This window comes from Pristis pectinata, chromosome 6 (assembly GCF_009764475.1).
Source record: "Pristis pectinata isolate sPriPec2 chromosome 6, sPriPec2.1.pri, whole genome shotgun sequence".
Classification (NCBI taxonomy): domain Eukaryota; kingdom Metazoa; phylum Chordata; class Chondrichthyes; order Rhinopristiformes; family Pristidae; genus Pristis; species Pristis pectinata.
In genome coordinates this window covers 58,744,108-58,764,118 of record NC_067410.1, presented here as the reverse complement: position 1 = coordinate 58,764,118, position 20,011 = coordinate 58,744,108, and the positions used below count along the sequence as shown (strand labels likewise).

Sequence of the window (20,011 nt, the reverse complement as noted above, 5' to 3'; positions counted from 1 at the left end):
ATATTTGCATTTATGAACGTTTTCACTTTGAAGATGTTGATGGGCGAGGTGGTTGGAGATGAATCCTCTGCCCTACAGGAAGATGGAGTGTGACCAGGAGAACATGGTGTTCTCTGGGGAGGGGGGTGGAGGCAGACAAGGGCGAGGAGGTGAGTATCCTCAGCGTTGCTATCACTGATGCAAAGGCTTTTTGACGGGTGACACCAATAAAACAAGGCATCAGCCTGAAGCAATCAACAATCTGCTGGAGGAACTCAGCGGGTCAGGCAGCATCTGTGGGGGGAAATGGACAGTCGATGATCCGGGTTGAGACCCTTCATCTGGAACCAGCCTGAAGTGTGTGGAATGTAGTATATAAATACAGGTCACCTCCTTTATCTGCTTATCCTCTGTGAGGTGTCAAAGTCACAGCAAATTCTCTATCTGTGTTTAAGGATGTGGGTTCATGCTGTAAGCACCAGAGTTGCCTGTGATATGTAGACCTATATTAAACGATGGGGCCATCGCCAACCAGTTGTTGGAGAAAAGAGCAGAGAATGTGTCCTATCAGGCCCAGGCACTGGTTAACGGTGTCCTCGATGTGTCCCTTTGATTGCAGTGAATTATATTGCCAGCTAATAAGGCACTGTCCATCGCACTGTCCGTATCTAGTCGTAAGCAGCTGTATGGGAAGAACTCTCAGCTGTGAAGTGATTCCCACAAAAGGGAGACAGTGCAGCATGGATTCAAGGGGACAGTGAAAGGGAGGGAGAGGGAGAGAGGGAGGGAGGGGGAGAGAGGGAGGGAGGGGGAGAGAAAGAAAGGGAGGAAGAAGGGAGGGAGAGACAGAGAAAGTGTGAGAGAGTGAGAGAGAGGAAGATGGAGAGAGAGAGTGAGATGGAGAGCCAGAGGGAGATGGAGAAAGAGAGAAAGTGGGAGAGAAAGATAGAGAAAAGAGAAAGAGTGAATCAAAGAAGGAAAGGGAGAAAGACAGAAATAAGAAAAGAGGGACAGCTGAGCAGATGAATAAATCTTAAGGCATGGTTGATGGAGTCCTTTCTTTATCCTTGGTCCCATCAAGCAGGACCCCCCGCTGTTTTCTGCCTTGCTGCTGTTAAATATGCACTCACGTATGATGTCAGCAGGTCGTCCATCTTGTAACCCTTTGATCAAACAAAGCAATAGTTAAAGGAGGAAATACAGTTTGAGCCACAAAGCCATTCTGGGTCTGTGAGTACCCTCACCAGTGAAGTCTCGCACAGGATCTTCGCTCCTCTCGTCATGCTACCGACCGACATGTGAAAATATGTGCTGCCACTACACCAGTTGGAGATTTTGTTGAAGGGATGAGTCACCAGAGGTTCCTGTGAGAGACCAGAGGAGCATAAGGTGGGTGGACATTAGGGGAACTCTGATCTGGACACAGCCCACCCAGAGATCAGGGACTTCGGTCACTGTGGTACCAATATTGAAATACCAACAAAATCTTGGAAAAGACATCGCCCTTTGCCCATAGCTGATATACTGAAACTACAAACAGGTTTGTTAGGGAAATCAGGATTCCTTCAGTTATTTTATATCTGGAAATTGGGAAGCTAACACATTACAAATAGTAACACACAGCAGGTCGAGCAGCATCTGTGGAGAGAAAAGCAGAATTAACCTTTCAGGTCAAAGACCTTCCATTGGACTCTTTGATCTCAGTTACTAGTTCTGATGAAAGACCTAAAAGGTTAGTTATTTCTCCCTCCATAGATGCTGCCTGACCTACTGAGTATTTATGACCTTTTGCTGGTTATTCAATGCTTTCTCCCTGTATTTCAGAAACTGAAGAATGTTTGCAATGGGGCCGATTCCTTTTCACCCTGAGCAGGAATGGACAGAGATGGTAACAGTGGGGAAGTCTCTGTGTTGATACTAGACTATATTGCCATGGGTCAGTTGCCTGGACCCATCCAAACATTCTGAACAGATCACCAATCCACCTCCTAGCATTCCAGGACTCCACTCCGACAGAAAGCTTTCCCAGAAACTATCCCAGCCCTTGGAGCAAATCCAGGTAGTCACTACCTTGCTCAAAGTCCATGGCCTTCCCTGGAAAAAGATTGGTGGGGACAAACAAGATTTCGGCACACTATGGAATTTTAATGCCTAGTTCTGTTAAGCAGATTCACCAAACAGAAGTTGGGCTCATTGACTCGGCTACCAATCAGAGACGGAGATCCCTGTGGCAAAGGGTCACAGCCCAGAGAAAGCTGGGTTCTGTGGCCAATCACGGTGGAGAACACAGGGCAGAGAGCCGGGGTGGGCTGGTAATAATAAAGAAGGAACAGAGGATGAGGGGAGGGGGTCAGAAGTCATGGGAGGTCTAAAATCAGAGGCAGGGGAGTGTTTGGTGAATCTGCTTCAAGGAACTAGGTGTTAAAGCTCCACAATGTGTGCGGAAACCCCATCTGTGCCCATCAATCCCAATTGCAAATCCTCTTCCAGGCAAGACCATGAACTTTGGGCCAGATGATGATCGAGACAAGGGGAAGGGTCAGAGTTCGCATGGAGAGGTCAGTAATAAACTATTGGCCTGAAGATCCAGCGTGGGGTGGCTTTGAGGTGGTTATGCTTCTTGTTCTAGATTTTAGAAGTCTGAATTTCCTCCCTGATCAAAACCCAACTGTCCTGTGGGAAGTACACTTGTTTCCATGGTTACAGGCTACGGGAGGGGAGAGGGGTTGGGGTTGGGGTTGGGGGGGGAGGTGGGTGGTGGAAACTATGTCCAAACTAAGGAGATGGAAACAGGACTTCTCTTGTCCATTTGCTCTTCTGACTTGCTGAACGTTGCCTCCTGGTTGGGCTCAAAGGTCAATGAAACAGCTGATCCTTATCTTCCAATTTCCTTTTTGTGCTCATTGAGGTAAGGAGGGCAGGGTGACCCTACGAGCACTGGCCAATCTGACCCGAGCAGTCACGGGGCGAATCCAAGGCAAGTTACCTGGATCTGGGCCAACACCAGCCGCAAATGTCCACCACACCATCTGACCTGCTGGTCATGGGACAGTGGCTGCTTCGTAGACTTCGTCTCCTGGACAAAACATTCCCAAACCTACCAGGGGCAGGAGCAGTCTGGGCAGACCCAGGAACAAAAGGCAAGCATCAGTGTTCTTTGCTGGGAAGGGCAGTGCTGGTCAATAGGGCATGAAGTTCTGTACAGGAGGAGAGAGGGAGACCAGCCCAATGCAGGGCCTGGTACCTCCTGCAGTCATCCTGGCTGCCTTGACTAGGTGGTGTGGAGCTGGACAAAGCTTCATTGTTGCAGGTGACTTCAACCAGGCCAACCTCAAGAGCGTGTTACCAAAGTACTACCAGCACATCTCCTGCTCCACCAGGGGCCCTAACACCATTGACCATTTCTATACAACCGTCAAAGATGCCTTCCGAGCCACCACTTGCCCTCACTTTGGTAAATCAGACCACTAGGCTGTGCTCCTCCTCCCTGCATAAAAACAGAAACTGAAACAGGAGGATCCAGTACAGAGAGTCATGCAGTGCTGGTCTGAGGAAATAGATGAGCTTCAATGTGACTGCTTTGAGTCAGTGGACTGGTCCATGTTCAAAGACTCAGCTGCCAGCCTTGACGAGTATGCCACCACCATCACAGACTTTATCAGCAAGTGTGTTGAGGACTGTGTACCAAAGAGGACAATACGGGTGTTCCCAAACTGGAAACCATGGATGAACCGGGAGATCCACTCCCTGCTGAACTGCAGCTTTCCAATCAGACGACCCTGACCTTTACAAGAAATCGAGATACGACCTCCGTAAAGCTATCAGAGATGCCAAGAGACAATACCAGTTCAAATCAGAGTCCCAGACCGGCTGTCAGTTGTGGCAGGGCTTACATGCTATAATGGGCTACAAAACGAAGTCGGGCGGCATAGTCAACAACAGCACATCCCTTCCTGATCAGCTTAACACATCCTATGCACGTTTTGAACAGAAGGGGATTGGTTTGTCACCACCCACCCTGACAGCCTCCAATGCAGCTGAACCCGTGGTCACCGTCAGGGACTCAAGATCAGTCTTCCGGAGAGTGAACCTGAGGAAAGCATTTGGCCCAGATGGTGTCCCTGGCCGTGTGCTCAGATATTATGCTGATCATCTGGCGGGGGTATTTGCAGACATATTTAACCTCTCCCTACTTCAATCTGAGGTTCCCACCTACTTTAAGAAGACCACTATCATCCCGGTATCTAAGAAAAACAAGGTAATGTGCCTTAATAACTATCAACTGGTGGCCCTGACATCCACCATCATGAAGTGCTTCATGAGGCTAGTTATGGCACACATTAACTCCAGCCTCCCGGAAAACCTTCACCCACTGCAATTTGCCTACCACCAGGTCTACAGTGGACGCCATCTCCCTGGCCCTACACTCATCTCTGGGCATCTGGACAGTAAAGACACCTATGTTACACTATTATTTATTGACTATAGCTCCGCCTTCAATACTATAATTCCAAGCAGACTCATCACTAAACTCAAAGACCTGGGACTCAACATCTCCCTCTGCAACTGGATCCTTGACTTTTTGACCATCAGACTGCAATCAGTGAGGATAGGCAGCAATACCTCCAGCACAATTACTCTCAACACTGATGCCCCACAAGGCCGCGTCCTCAGCCCTCTACTCCCTATATACTCATGAGTACGTGACTAGATTCTGCTCTAATTCCAACTACAATTTGCAGATGACACAACCATTGTGGGCTGTAGCTCAAATAATGATGAGTCAGAGTACAGGAAGGAGATAGAGAGCTTAGTAACATGGTGTCATGACAACAACCTTTCCCTCAATGTCAGCAAAACAAAAGAGCTGGTCATTGACTTCAGGAAAGGGGGCAGTGTACATGCACCTGTCTACATCAATGGTGCTGAGGTTGAGAAGGTTGAGAGCTTCAAATTCCTAGGAATGAACATCACCAATAACCTGTCCTGGTCCAACCACGTAGACACCACAACCAAGAAAGCTCACCAGTGCCTCTGCTTTCTCAGGAGGCTAAAGAAATTTGGCATGTCCCCTTTGACACTCAGCAACTTTTATCGATGCACCACAGAAAGCATCCTATCTGGATGTATCACGGCTTGGTATGGCAACTGCTCTGCCCAGGACCGCAAGAAACTGCAGAGAGTTCTGGACACAGCTCAGTGCATCATGGACACCAGCCTCCCCTCCATGGACTCTGTCTTTACCTCTCACTACCTTGGTGAAGCAGCCAGCATAACCAAAGACCCCACCCACCCGGGTCATTCTCCCTTCTCTCCTCTCCCATCAGGCAGAAGATACAGGAGCCTGAGGGCACATACCACCAGGCTCAAGGACAGCTTCTATCCCACTGTGATAAGGCTATTGAATGGTTCCCTTATGCCAGGAGGTGGACTCTTGACCTCACAATCTACCTTGTTATGACCTTGCACCTTGTCTACCTGCACTGCATTTCCTCTGTAGCTGTGACATGTTACTCTGTATTCTGTTATTGTTTTTACATTGTACTACCTCAATACACTGTGTAATGAATTGAACTGTATGAACGGTATGTGAGACAAGTTTTTCACTTTACCTCTGTACAAGTGACAATAATAAACCAATACCAACTTCACTCCACAGATAGTATTGCATTCCTCCCTCTCTTGTTCCAGTGAATTACATTGCACTGTTTTAATAAGACTCCTAACCTTCCTGAAAGAGGGGAAGAGGGGAGGGGGGAGAGAGGGGAGGGGGCAGAGAGAGCTCCTACATCTGTGAGAACACTGAACTGATTCCACCCCCCAAGATCTCAGTGTCCCTGCCCGATCTGGGTGGGAGGAGGGGTGAGCAGCTCCTGGTTACCTAAAGGAAGAGGGCTGTGCTCTGGAAGACATGTAGAAACATCAGTGGATCATGCGACAGGCGATTCTACCCCCTCCTGTTAGCTCCCCCCTCCCCCACGGCACACTGCTGCCTCAGTTACTTGTGTTTTCCAGCTGTGGCCAGGCTGGGTTACCCTCAGAAGTGCACCAAGCAACAGCTGGTGAGGAGCCTGTACACAGCCCCGAACTGTAGCAAATCGCTTTGCAATGAAATGACACGCTACTAACCGTGACTCACAGGGAAGGTCTCGATTTACCACCCGTCCCGTCAGGCGCCTGGCACCGTGTACAATGCCGGCCACACCATCCAGTCCCAGGGGCTACATCAGCACGCAACGCACAGCCCCCTCTTGATCCCAGCACACATTATCCTTTTCTCAAAGTCTGTCAAAGCAGTGCAGGTTTTAAGCAGAAAGAGCGTTTTAACAGGCACCAACCTACAACTCATATGGATGTGCACAGGCAGAGAGCATCCCCCACACAGAAGCACACGAGGGTAAGAAAGAAAAAAATATGGCAAGTGTAGCAGAGTAATCACAGGAAAGCTGTTACAGGAAAAGCACAGGACTGTCACCTGGTCTGAACCAACACATATCCTCAATGCAGGGCTCCAACACACTCTAAATGCAAGACACCCATGAACATTGAAAGGAGGCTGAGATATTTGCATCACTGTTAGCCAGGATGTCCTAAAAGCTATGAAGGTAGACAAATCTCCAGGGCCTGACCAGCTACATCCAAGAACACTGTGGGTGGCTAGAGAGGAAACTGCATGAGATATTTGCGTCGTTAGTCACGGGCGAGGTGCCGGCAGGCTGGAGGGTAGTGAATATTGTGCCTTTATTTAAGAGCAGCAAAGAAAATCCTGGGAACTATGGACTAGTAAGTCTAACATCTGTGGTAGGTACGTAAGTTACTGCAGAGAATTCTGATAAGATATGATAAGAATTCTGATAAGTACATCTGGAAAGAAGGGTTGATTTGGGGTAGTCAGCATTGCTTTGCGCATGGGAGATCATGTCTTACAAATTTAATTGAGTCTTTTGAAGTAACCAAGAAAGTTGATGAGAGCAGGGTGGTAGACGTGGTTTATCTGGACTTCATTAAGGCCTTTGGTAAGGTTCCACATGGTAGGCTACTCTGAAAGGCTGGATTGCATGGAATTCAGGGAGAGCTGGCTAATTAGATTCACTGTTGGCTTGATAATAGAAAGCAGAGGGTGATGGTGGAAGGTTGTTTCTTGGACTGGAGGCCCGTGACTAGTGGTGTGCCTCAAGGGTCGGTGCTGGGCCCATTGTTGTTTGTCATCTATATCAATGACTTGGATAAGAATTTGCAAGACATGGTTAGTAAATTTGCAGGTGACACTAAAATAGCTGGTATAGTGGACAATGAAGAAAGTTATCAGAAATTACAGGGTGCGCTTGATCAGCTGAGTAAGTGGGCCGAGGAATGGCAAATGGAGTTTAATTCGGATAAGTGTGAGGTGTTGCATTTTGGGAAGTCAAATCCAGGTAAGACTTTCACAGTGAACAGCAGGGCCCTGGGGAGTGTTGTAAAACAGAGGGACCTTGGGATACAAGTACATAGTTCCCAGTAAGTGGAGTTACAGGTAGACATGGTGGTGAAGAAGGCATTTGGCCCGCTGGCCTTCATCGGTCAGGGCATTGAGTATAAAAGTTGGGAGGTCATGGTGCAGTTGTACAGGAAGCTGGTGATGCCACACTTGGAGTACTGTGTTCAGTTTTGGTCACCCTCCTATACAAAAGATGTTATTAAACTGAAAGAGTGCAGAAAAGATCTACAAGGATGTTGCCAGGACTTGAGGTTACAGTGAGTTATAGTGAGGTTGAGTTATAGTGAGAGGTTGGACAGGCTAGGACTTTATTCCTTGGAGGGTAGGAAACTGAGAGGTGATCTTATAGAGGTGTATAAAATCATGAGGGGCATAGATAGGGTGAATGCACTCAGTCTTTTTCCCAGGATTGGAGAATCAAGAACTAGAGGGCATAGGTCTGAGGTGAGAGCAGAAAGATTTAATAGGAACTTGAGGGGCAACTTTTTTTTTTAAACACACAAAGGGTGGTATCTATGTGGAACTAGCTGCCAGAGGAAGTGGCTGCGGCAGGTACATTAATAACTTTTAAAAGACAGTTCTCAGGTACATGGATTGGAAAGGTTCAGAAGGTAATGGGCCAAACGCTGGCAAATGGGACAAGCTTGGGTGGGGCACGTTGATCGGCATGGACTATTTGGGCTGAAGGGCCTGTTTCTGTGCAATATGGCTCTATTATCCACACATTCTAAACACAAGACACCCACATTCTCTGAGTACAGGACACAAAATAAACTCCAAGTGCAGGTCACACACACACATTTAACACAGGAATGCTATCCAGGCTGAACACACACACCAGGGCACACTCAGACCCTACTGTGTCTGTGCTCCCCTTTGCTCCTTCTCCTCCTGTGTTGATCCACACAGGAGTGGGCAGCTTTACCCACTGGGCAACACTCAGGAGGTGAAGCCCCTGGACAGGAGCAAGTCTCAGCGGGGTCTGGGGTTGAATCTAACCTCAGGTAATGGGGGCCTCTCAGTCATTCACCATGTTGCTCATATATCAGTCTATTTTGGGATTTTTTTTTGCAAAGATTCCCTCTAACCATGGAATTTTTTAAAATGGAGATCCTCATTTGGGCTGGGAATTGGGATGAGAGCATCGGGCTGAAGCAAATTCCAGGCCAGATCCAGGGTTGGGGTAGGATTTACACCAAACCCCTCTACAGGCTGTGAAGCAGATCGTTAAACCGCCGCTGTGCCCAATGGCTCGCAGGAACCAATGGGGAGACGTCTGGGATACCCTGCTCGGGCGCGAAGGGAGTTTGAGAGAGGTGCGGCCAGAAATGTCCCGCCTAGGGTGAAGAGACCGAACCTGCGATGCCGGCCCTTCCAGTGGGGGAGGTAGACAATCCAGCTGCTTTTATCCCACGTAAGAACCATGACCACACTGCCAAAGGTACTTGTGCTTCGTGTCCTCCTGAGGTGCTGATGGTCAGTGAGTCGGACAGCATAGAAACAGGCCCTTCGGCCCACCATGTCAATACCAACCATCACGTTCCCATCTACACTAATCCCATTTACTAGCACTTGGTCCGTAGCCTTCTATGCTTTGGCAATTCAAGTGCTTATCTAGATACTTCTTAAATGTCGTCAGAGTCTCTGTCTCCACCATCCCCTCAGGCAGTGCGTTCCAGATTCCAACCACCCTCTGGGTGAAAGCATGCCTCCTTATATCCCCTCTAAAGGTCCTCCTGTTTACCTTAAATCTGTGCCCTCTTGGTTATAGATACCTCTGCCATGGGGAAAGGTTTACTCCAGTCTACCCTACTTATTGTGTACCTCCATCAGGTCCCCCTTCAGCCTCTTCTGCTCCAATGGACACAAGCCCTCCCTATCCAATCTCTGCTCATAACTGAGACACTCTATCCCAGGCAACATTCATCCTGGTGTATCTCCTCTGCACTGTCTCCAGAGCAACCCATGTCCTCTCCATACTGAGGTGACCAGAATTGCTCAGAATATTCCAGATGTGGCCTCGCCAGTGTTTTATGGAGCGGGACCTGAAGGGTGACACGTGTTAGCACGTTCTTTGTGTGTCTGAGAGTCCTGCTCCCTCAGTGACAAGTCCTGAGGTCAGGGCCATAACCGACGGCTGACACTCACCTTTGTGCGTGGGTTTATCACCGTCACCCCGTGCCTGTTGATGGCTATCCGCACGATATCTGGAACCTTGGGATCAGATGTTTGCTGAAACGGTGGGGAAAAAAAGAGGGGAAACAAGACAAATCAGTATCAGCTGTTTATAATGTAGGATGCAAGGCATTTACTGCAGCAGTAACTGAGAGAGCTGCACCGAAGCACCTACTGAATATTTTAAAGTATAAACTTCAGAGAGTGCGTGCACATGGACACACAGTACAGGAAGGGCCACATGGCCAGGTTTTGTGTTTGGCTCTGGTGTTGATGCTACATGGAGATTTAGACCACTTCTTATCCTGACTCACCTGACGGCAACGGGCAAAACATCAAATCAAAGACCCCACACACCTGGGTCATTCTCTCTTCTCTCCTCTTCCATCAGGTAGAAGATACAAGAGCCTGAGGGCACGTACCACCAGGCTCAAGGACAGCTTCTACCCCACTGTGATAAGGGGTTACCTTATACGATGAGATGGACTCTGACCTCATGATCAACCTTGTTGCGACATTGCACCTTATTGCACTGCACTTTCTCTGTAGCTGTAACACTTTACTCTGTACTGTTATTGTTTTTACCTGTACTACATCAATGCACTCTGTACTGACTCAATGTAACTGCACTGTTTAATGAATTGACCTGTACGATTGGTATGCAAGACAAGTTTTTCACTGTACCTCGGTACAAGTGACAATAATAAACCAATACCAATACCAATTTTCTAGAATTCATTTGCCTGTGCAAGGCAGCAAGATGTTTTATGTAAAACAATCAAACACACAGCACTGCCATTTGATAGTGGCACTATTGAAATGACATCTCCTTTTGGGCCGGAGCTGGGTCAGAGCTGAACCAAGTGCTGGGTCATTTCGGGGCTCGAGGTAGACTGTGCAGCAGGTGTCTGACCTGAACCCTTGCTGGGTGAGTCAACTGATCTGGGCGCTTATTGCTGTTTGGGGGATGTGTCTGTGGAGTGTGAGGTAATGGATTCTGGAAGATCACTGCAGATTTATTTATTTTCAGTCTATTAAGAACCACCAAACACTTTTACCTTGTGGAGGTGGAAGAGTAACTCTTGATTAGCAAAGGGCTAGTGTGCAAGGACAACAAGAAACCAGGAAGGCTGACAATGTTATGGTTTATTGTTAGGGGAGTTGAACACAAAAGTAGGGAGGTTATGCATCAGTTAAAAAGGGCACTGTTGGGTCAACATTTAAAGTTCTGTGCACATAGAATACAGAAACAGGCCCTTCAGACCACTGTGTTTGTGCCAACCATGATGCCAATCCAAACTAATCCCATGGTCTCTATTCCTCTATTCCCTGCCTGTTCATGTGTCTGTCTAAACTCCTCTTAAATGTTGCTGTCGTATCTGCTTCCACCACTTCCTGGACAGTACTGGCCTCCTTATTTAACAAAGGATGTTAATGCCTTGGAAGCAGTTCAGAGGTTTCCCAGAATAATACCTGGAATGGGCAGTTTGAGGAGAGGTTGAACAGGCTGGGCTTATATCCACAAATGTTTAGAACAGTGAGAGGGCTCTCGATGGAAACAGATAAGATTCCAAGGGGTCTTGACAGGGTGGATGTGGAGAGGGTGTTTCCTCTTGTGGGAGAATCTCCAACTGTGGGTCACTGTTTAGAAACAAAGGGTCATCCATTTCAGACAGAGAAAAGGCAAATTTTTTTCTCTCAAAGGGTTGTGAGTCTTTAGAACTCTTCCTCAAAGAGCAGTGGATGCAGAGCTTTTGAATATCTTTACAGCAGATGGAGATAGATTCTCAATAAACAAGGCAGTGGAAGTAACAGGGATAAACAGGAAGGCAGTGTTGAAGTTACAATCAGATCAGCTGCGATCTTATTAAATTTGCTTGAATTCTTTGAGGATGTGACAGGGAGAGTTGAGAAAGGGGAACCTGTAGATCTAGTGTTTTTAGATTTCCAAAAGGCATTTGACAAGATGTTACGCAGAAGGCAGTGCATAAATTTATCCCTCCAGCATGAAAAGGACACACTTATTCCAACTCTTTGTTTTTGATGTCCGAAACAAAGAAAACAAACAGTTGGAATAAATGTGTCCTTTTCAGGCTAGAGAGATGAAACAAGAGGAGTACCCCAGGGATTGGTTCTTGGCGATCAATTATTTACTATTTACGTTAACGACCAGCAGAAGGGAATGAAATGCAAGCTGTCAAAATTTGCTGATGATATGAAAATAGGTGGAAGGGCATGTTGTGATGACAACATTGTGATTCTGCAGTGGGATATAGATAGATCGAGTGAGTGGAGAAAAGCTGGCAAATGGAGTTTAATGTGGGGAAGTGTGAGGTCATGCGCTTTGGTTTGAGGAATCAAGAGGCAGATTATCATCTAAATGGAGATAGAGTGCAAATGAGTGAAGTTCAGAGGGATCTAAGTGCTCTAGTGCATGAATCACCAAAGGTTAGCAGGCAGGTCCAACAGGTAGTTAAGAAGTCAAACAGCATGTTGGCCTGAAGACACAGGAGACTGCAGATGCTGGAATCTGGAGCAACAAACAGAAAACTGGAGAAACTCAGCAGGTCTTGCAAAGGGATTAGATTTCTATTCCTTGAAGTTTAGAAGGATGAGGTGACATTATTTAAAAATATAAACTCTTAAGGGGGTTTGACAGGGTAGATGTTGAGATGTTCTCTCTGGTGGGAGAATCACAAATAAGGGGACATAACTACAAGATCAAGGTCTGGTCATTTAAAACCGATTCACTGAGTGGAACTCTCTGCCCCTGAGGATGGTGGATGGCGGATCACTGCATATATTTAAAGTGGAGATGGATAGATCCAGGAATTGAGGATGATGGGAACTGGCACAGAAGAGGAGTTGAAGACAGCTTAGATCAGTCATGATCATATTGAATGGTGGGGCAGGCTTGAGGGGCCAAGAGTATAGGATTTACCAGCATCATTGTGGGAGGAACTTGATCTCAGTAGAAGTTCTTTACCTTCACTTCAAAAAAGGCCGAGCCAAAGGTCACCAAGCGGTGCAGCACTTTGAGGAAGGCGAGCTTCACCTCATCCCTTGTCTTGCCTGCGTGCTTGTTGAACACGGCCACAACTGCCTGTGAAAGGAAATCGGACAAGGAGTTCTCATTCCACTCAGCGTCCACACCAGCACAGGGATGCAGATTTCCTATCGCATACACACGACACGCTGGTAATATTTGTGTTTTACTTTAGTGCATTCTCGGGTGTCAGAAATTCCCCCTGAGTTGGGTGCCACAAATCTATTACATCAGCAGACCTGGTCTGACCTTGAGTGTGGTGTTACCGGCTCAACATTGAGGTAAAGGCATGCATGATCACAATGCTTTCCTGGGTAAGGAAAATTACAGAGAGACACAGCACAGAAACAGGCCCTTCGGCCCACTGAGTCCGTACCAACCATCAACCACCCATTTATAGTCATCCTATGCTACTCCCATTTTTTTTATTCTCCCCACATTCCCATCAACTCCCCCAAGATTCTACCATCCACCTACACACTAAGGGCCATTTACAGCAGCCAATTAACCTACCGACCCACACGTCTTTGGGATGTGGGAGGAAACCAGAGCACCTGGGGAAACCCATGCAGTCACAGGGAGAACGTACAAACTCCACACAGAGGTCAGGATGAACCAGAGCCTCTGGTGCTATGAGGCAGCAGCTCTACCAGCTGCTCCACTGTGCTGCCCAAACAACTTGTCACCTAAACATCTCAGGACAAGTTGGGCCAAAGAGTCTGTTTCCATGCTGTATGACTAGACCATAAGATGTAGGAGCAGAATTAGGCCATTCAGCCCATTGAGTCTGCTCTGCCATTCAATCATGGTTGATGTTTTATTTCCAATTCCATTCTCCCTGTAACTCTTAATCCCTTTACCAATCAAGAACCTATCAACCCCTGCCTTAAATACACCCGATAACTTGGCCTCCACAGCCCCCTGTGGCAATGAATTCCACAGATCCACTGCCCTCTGGCTGAAGAAATTCCTCCTCATCTCAATTTTAAAGGGATGTCCCTTTATTCTGATGCTGTGCCCCCAGATCCTAGACTCTCCTACTAATGGAAACATCCTCTCCATGACCACTCTACCCAGCCTTTCAGTATTCGGTAGGTTTCAATGAGATCCCCCCTTCATCCTTCTGAACTCCATCGAGTACAGGCCAAGAGACATCAAACGCTCTTCATACATCAAGCCTTTCATTTCTGGGATCATTCTTGTGAATTCTATGACTCTATATATTCCAAATACATTTAATATCAGAATGAGAGAAGCTCAGTGATTAATACTGAACAGGTTAGTGAACAGAATTCAACACAAAATAGCATACGTTAGAAGCCTTTAAAAACCATCTCAGTATATTAAGGCACTTCCTCCTTTGAAACTCAAAACTCTCAAAACTTTAGATACACTACATTTCAATTCTCAGAGGGTAACATCAAGCTTCAATGGCACCTCACCTTGCTTAAGATTCCTCTTTGAAACCAGTCAACACCTATAACGAGAAGCAACTCAACAATCCCAGGATCCCATATTAATGCTGGGTGAGATTTAATGATCTCACAAGGTCAGCAAATTTAAGAGTGAACTTTCAATACTGTCCATCATCCCACGAACTAAATTATTTGTTGTGGCAGCAGTGTATAGAAGAATTCAATCTTGCAAGGATTGAATGGTGGTTGAAACCTCACTTATTAAGGGGAATTCCACCAATGCATTAGGGTTAGGTGGTCATTTGTGTGCAACAGGGCAATTGCCCCTCCTGTGTTTTTTCTTCTCATCGCCTGAGATTATTAGCCTCACTGCTAAATGACACTTTGATCTGGCCCAGGTCTTCATTCCCTTGGTCCAACTCTAGTTGCCTTTATGCACTCAGAATGGGGTTGGGGTAAGGGTCAGATGATGTGAGATTCAGAACCTGTGATGGACAATAACAAGACTGAAGACTTTTTACAGAGAGGGTCGTCAGTAGCAGGAGGAGGCAGTGGAGATCCTGGGAACTCACTTGGCCACCACAGGGAGAGATGGTGAGGGGAGGGTCTCCAGCCATAGAGGGGATACACATTGGCAGACCAAGTACATACCCACAGATGGCATCTGCTCTCCCAGTTCACATGGACATAAGTCTACACCAGTATCTAGAATGTGATCTTATACCAAATGACTGAAATTTTGAAAGTCCTTATATAACAAATTGCAGAAGAGACAGATGGGTTTTCCAAAGTCTACAATTTTCCATTTTTCCTCAGTCATGGCTTCCCCTCCACCATAGTTGGCAGGTCCCCCCACTGGCTTTGTTTTACTTCTCCCACTTCTGCCCTCACTACCTCTTCCCAGGGCAAGGGTAGGGCTCCCTTTGTCCTCACCTCCCATTTCACCAGATTAGATGTTCCACACACCATTATCCCCCATGGTGTTGCATAATTACCTCCAACAAGATCCCACCTCCAGATCTACCTCCCGTCCTGTCCCCTTTCAGCACTCCAAAAGCATCGGTCCGCAACTCCCCGACTTACTCTTCCATCACCACTAAGGCCGGCCCCTTCTCACACAACTCCTTAAAATGATACTTGGACAGATACATGGACAGGAAAGGTTTAGCAGGATATGGGCCAAAAGCAGGCAAATGGGATTAACTTAGATGGGCATCATGGTCATGGACACCTTGGACCTATTTCCATGCTGCATTACTCTATGACTCTAACTGCTGGAGATGAAACAACTATTTTTTCCCATTATTCAGAGACACAAACATTCTCCTCAGGTGAAGCAAGTGAAATTTGCACTTCTTCAACTTGATCTCGTGCTCCTGATGTGACCTCCTCTACACCAGAGAAGCCGAATGCTGACAGGCTGATGGCAAAGCAGAAAAGTCCACTGACCCTGAGAAAAGTCCACTGACCCTGAGCTTCCAGGTTCCTAGCACTTTATCTATCCATCCCATCCACATGCCGACCTCCCTGTCTTTGAACTACATTGTTTCAATGAAGCCCAACATAATCTCAAAGGGCAGCACCTTATCTTCTGACTTGGTACATTTAAGCACACCGAATTCAACATCAAATGTGACAGTATGAGATCATCAGCCACATTTTTTCTCATTCTTTCTCACTTCTGGCATTTCAGATCTTGTTCATCTTCACATATTTACATCTCCTGGGACACAAGGCCATCGCTGGAATGAAAGGGTTGTTCTATCACCAGTGGCTGATGAAATAACATTTTTTTTCATCTTAGAAGAAAGAGGAATAGTTTTATTGAAACACAAGATCCTGAGAAGACATGACAGTGTAGAGGCCACCTACACAAAATGCTGGAGGAAAGCAGCAGGTCAGGCCGCACCTATGGAAGGAAATAAACAGTCGGCATTTTGTGTCCAGAGCCTTCGTCATGACTCGACCTGAAACGTCAACTGTTTATTTCCCTCCATAGATGCTGCCTGACCTGCTGAGTTCCTCCAGCATTTTGTGTGTTGCTCCAGATTCCAGCAACTGCAGAATCTCTTGTGTCTCAATGTAGAGGCCAAGATGGTTCATTAGTGGGAGAGTCTCAAATGAGGGGACATCAGTAGAAGATTAAGGGGTGATCATTTAAAATAGATGTGTAGAAAGTTCTTCTCACAGAGGGTGGTGAATCTCTGGAATTCTCTGCCCGAAGGCTTGTGGAAATTGGATTGATGAGGGCATTTAAGGAGACAGTACATAGATTCTGAGAAAATCAGGGAATTGAGGCACAGAAGGAGATGAAGCCTGGGGTAGATTAGAAATGGTCATACTGAATGGTGAGATAGTCTTGAGGGGCTGAATGGCCTTCTCCTGCTCCTACTTTGTGTTTCTATATTCTCTGGATCCACTTTTTGTTATTCACTATCCTTTACCACCTTCTCCTTAGTTCCCTTCAACTCTCCCCCTTGTTTAATTCGTACCTTCTCCCGATTCTGATGAAATTTTATTGATCTGAAGTGTTGACCCTGTTTCTCTCTCCACAGATACTGCCTGACCTCTTGAGTATTTCCAATATTTTCCATTTTTATTTCAGATTTGTGGCATTTACACTGTTTTGCTTTTGGTTTTAAGATCTTTCCCACACATTCAGCGATACCTAAACACAACCATTTCCCTCCATAATCTCGCCACAGCTCTGTCCTTTAGTCAGAAGCCCAAACTGCTCTCTTTATCTTGCTACAAGCCTTCTCACTGTACAACTCACTGTGCAGACTGCTCCATCTTCTCTGGATCAGATGCTAATTCAGCGTAGTTCTTCCTCTAGACCCTGAGGCTGTGCACATCAGTTCTGGACTCGCCAATCATTGGTTCAGTCCAGAGGAATAACAACGTTAGTTGTAGGAAAGATCATTTAGGATTGTTTTTCATGTAACTGCATAACATTTGAGATCAGTGCAACTCAATCATTACGTTTCATGTCACCAACTAACCTCTTGACCTCACACCCTACTCTATTACATTGGAGTTTTTATAAGCTCTTAAATATTCCAGAGGTCTGCTTTCAGCAGAGTTATTTTCACAGCCCAGTTACTGGGGAGGTAACTCCCAACAGGTGAGAGGTTCCTCCATCAGTTTGTGATGAGTTAGATGCTGAGACAAATGCCAATGTTGTATCAACACACACCTGCTTCCATGCATATCAACTAATTGAGGCAGGGAGTTACCCACATGGTTTATCTTCCCACTGCTTTTGTCATATCTGGTGAGCTCCGAGGATCTCCTGCTCCTCAGCTACATCCTGCTTCAATCACCCACGAGCCGTTGTCTCTTAAATCCCCCCTTCCCCAACTTGCTCCATCTGCCCAGCACCTCCCACCTTACCTGGAGCCACCCATCAGCTACCAGACCCTCCCTCTCAGCCGTTGTGGCTCAGCTTCTGTCACTAGTGGGAGGGGACAGCCAGGGGAGGGTGAAGAGAGATCAGAAAGAGGGCCTCACCCCAGCAGAGAGCAAGTGGTTGCAGAGGGGGAGGTGGGAGGGGGGATGAAGAGTGGAGGAGATGAGAGGCATGGGAGGGAGTGGGGAGTATAGAGGGGGGAGTGACAGAAGGAGAAGGGAGAGGGAGGAGTGGGGGAGAAAGGAGGGGGAGTGGGAGAAGAGTGATGGGAGAGAGGAGGAGGGAGGGAGAGGGGGGGAGTGAGAGAGGAGTGAGGGGCGAGAGGAGGGGGAGTTGGAGAGGGGAAGTGAGGCAGAAGCGAGGCAGGGGCTGCAGAGGGAAAGTGTGAGGGGGGGAGGGGTTAGTGGAAAGGGGTCTGAGGAAGAGAGTTTGAGCATAGTGTACGTGAGCTCGCATTTGCACCTGTGCATGTGCTTGCCCATGCATGCCTGTGTACGTTTGTGTGCACATATGTGTACATGCAGCATCACCTACACCGCTGCCCTGATACCAGACTTCTCCCAATCTAACACTTGTTTTTCCCACATTTTTATTTTCCAGCTCCTTCCTTTCCCATCACCCACCTGCCCAGTCTAGTGTCTGTGGGTGCCAAATCCAACATAGCAAACTGGATCCTAAATCCAATTACCTCCAAACATTAAAGAGCTAAGCTGTCTAATAACTGATCACTGGTACAATTAAAGGTAGTTAACTCTGTGAAAGACAATCATTGAAGACTGTGCCTTGTCAGGAACAGGGACAAGAAACTCAGTCATGGTCAAACACAGCCAGGTCTCGGGAAGGCAGTGAGCCCACACAGAAGAGGTCAAGAGCCCATGTGGAAACACAATAAGGCTTACTGTTTCCATAGCAATAACATCCAACACAAATACACACTACAGTAGATCTCCATTAATCCAGCACACTTGGGACTTTGATGGTGCCTGATCAGCAGATTTTCTGGACTATTAGATGTTATTTCATTAATACTCCAACACAGTTTTAATTCACTTTGTTCTTAAGATGTTGCACAGTAACATTTCAGTGAACACGGTCAACTAAAGGGAAGAAATGAGGCCCCGGTGAGTTTAAGGGGAGAGCAGGAAACAGGGCCCCGGTGAGTTTAAATGGAGGGTGGTAGGCAGGGCCCTAGAGAGTTTAAATGGAGGGTGGTAGACAGGGCCCTAGAGAGTTTAAATGGAGGGTGGTAGACAGGGCCCTGGAGAGTTTACGGGGGAGGTTGGTAAATAGGGCCCCAGTGATTTCAAAGGAACATGGAAACATCACCTGGTGAACCAGATGCCAAACCATTGGGATTTCCAAATAGTTGGATAGTGGATTATCAGAATTCCACTGTAATTTGTGCTGTGAACATTCACAGGGCAGGTTCCAGAGACAGTGGGTTTGCCGCAGGAGGAGAGATTGGGTCAGCTGCGACTGTATGCTCTGGGGTTTAGAAGAATGAGAGGAGACCTCATCAAAACATTCAGAATTGTTAAAGGGTTTCACTTTCTAGATGCAAGGAGGACGTTTCCCCTGGGTAGGGAGTCCATGGCCAGGGGGTAGAGTTTGAGAATAAGGGGACAGTCATTTAGGACTGAGAGGGAGAGAAATTTCTTCACGTGGAGGGTGGTGAAGCCGTGGGATTCTTTACCCTGGAGGTCTGTGGAAGCTCAGTCATTATGTTCATTCAGTACGGAGATGGATAGATTAAGGGAATTGAGGGATATGTGGATAGTGCAGGAAGGTGGAGCTGAGGTAGATCAACCATGTTCCCATTGAATGGTGGAGCAGGAACAAGGGCCTGATTAGCCGACCTGAGCTCTTACTCCCCAAGTTATGTTCTCCTGAAGTAGAAAGGTCTTCCCTAAAGTAGGTTTAATGATTCATTAACAAGTTCAAAAAACTCCTGGAATACCTTCTTCCATTCCTCAGGTGACATAATCCGAAGCATATCCTGAGGAACCAGATCCTTCAGTAGTTTGGGAATGTTGATGAACTGGGATTTGTCATTGTCGAACTTCACTTTGTACAGGAATGCGGCGATCTGGATGGCGTCTTCCTTGGTGCATTGGTGATAACCCCGCAAGTACTTTGGAAGCTCCTTGGGATTGAGAAAAGGGGAGGGTCAGAATGTCAAATTAAAGTAGAAAATGCAGAAAAAACTCAGCAGGTCAGTCAGCATCCGCAGAGAGAGAAGCAATCAACATTTCAGGTCTGCGGCCCTCCGTCGGAACTGGGAAAGGAGAGAGATAAGGTAGTTTTCAGCAGGAGAGAAGGTGGGGAGAGATGTGTGGATCAAAGGGAATGTGTATGATAGGATGAGTTGGAATGGGGCTAGTTAACAGCATGTAGACCTTGGTCTGAGAAAAGAGGTGTTAATGGTAAGGTTGTTGGACTGTCTGACAGGCAAAACATACATGTAGGGTAAGGAAAACGGAGCCAACATGATATAAAAACGGAGAGTGGGT

General features: G+C 46.9%; 1 protein-coding gene across 1 annotated transcript in view; it reads right to left on the bottom strand.

Annotated features, from left to right (window-relative positions):
- Nucleotides 1–1,055: 1,055 nt before the first annotated feature.
- LOC127571830 (unconventional myosin-VIIa-like) overlaps nucleotides 1,056–20,011 on the bottom strand; it is a 109,869-nt gene continuing 90,913 nt past the window's right edge. Inside the window, exons 42-46 of the mRNA XM_052018577.1 lie at nucleotides 19,459–19,644; nucleotides 12,618–12,734; nucleotides 9,605–9,688; nucleotides 1,224–1,343; nucleotides 1,056–1,142 (exon numbers count right to left, since the gene is read on the bottom strand). Coding sequence (XP_051874537.1) covers nucleotides 1,056–1,142; nucleotides 1,224–1,343; nucleotides 9,605–9,688; nucleotides 12,618–12,734; nucleotides 19,459–19,644 — 594 coding nt within the window. The remainder of the gene's footprint in view (nucleotides 1,143–1,223; nucleotides 1,344–9,604; nucleotides 9,689–12,617; nucleotides 12,735–19,458; nucleotides 19,645–20,011) is intronic.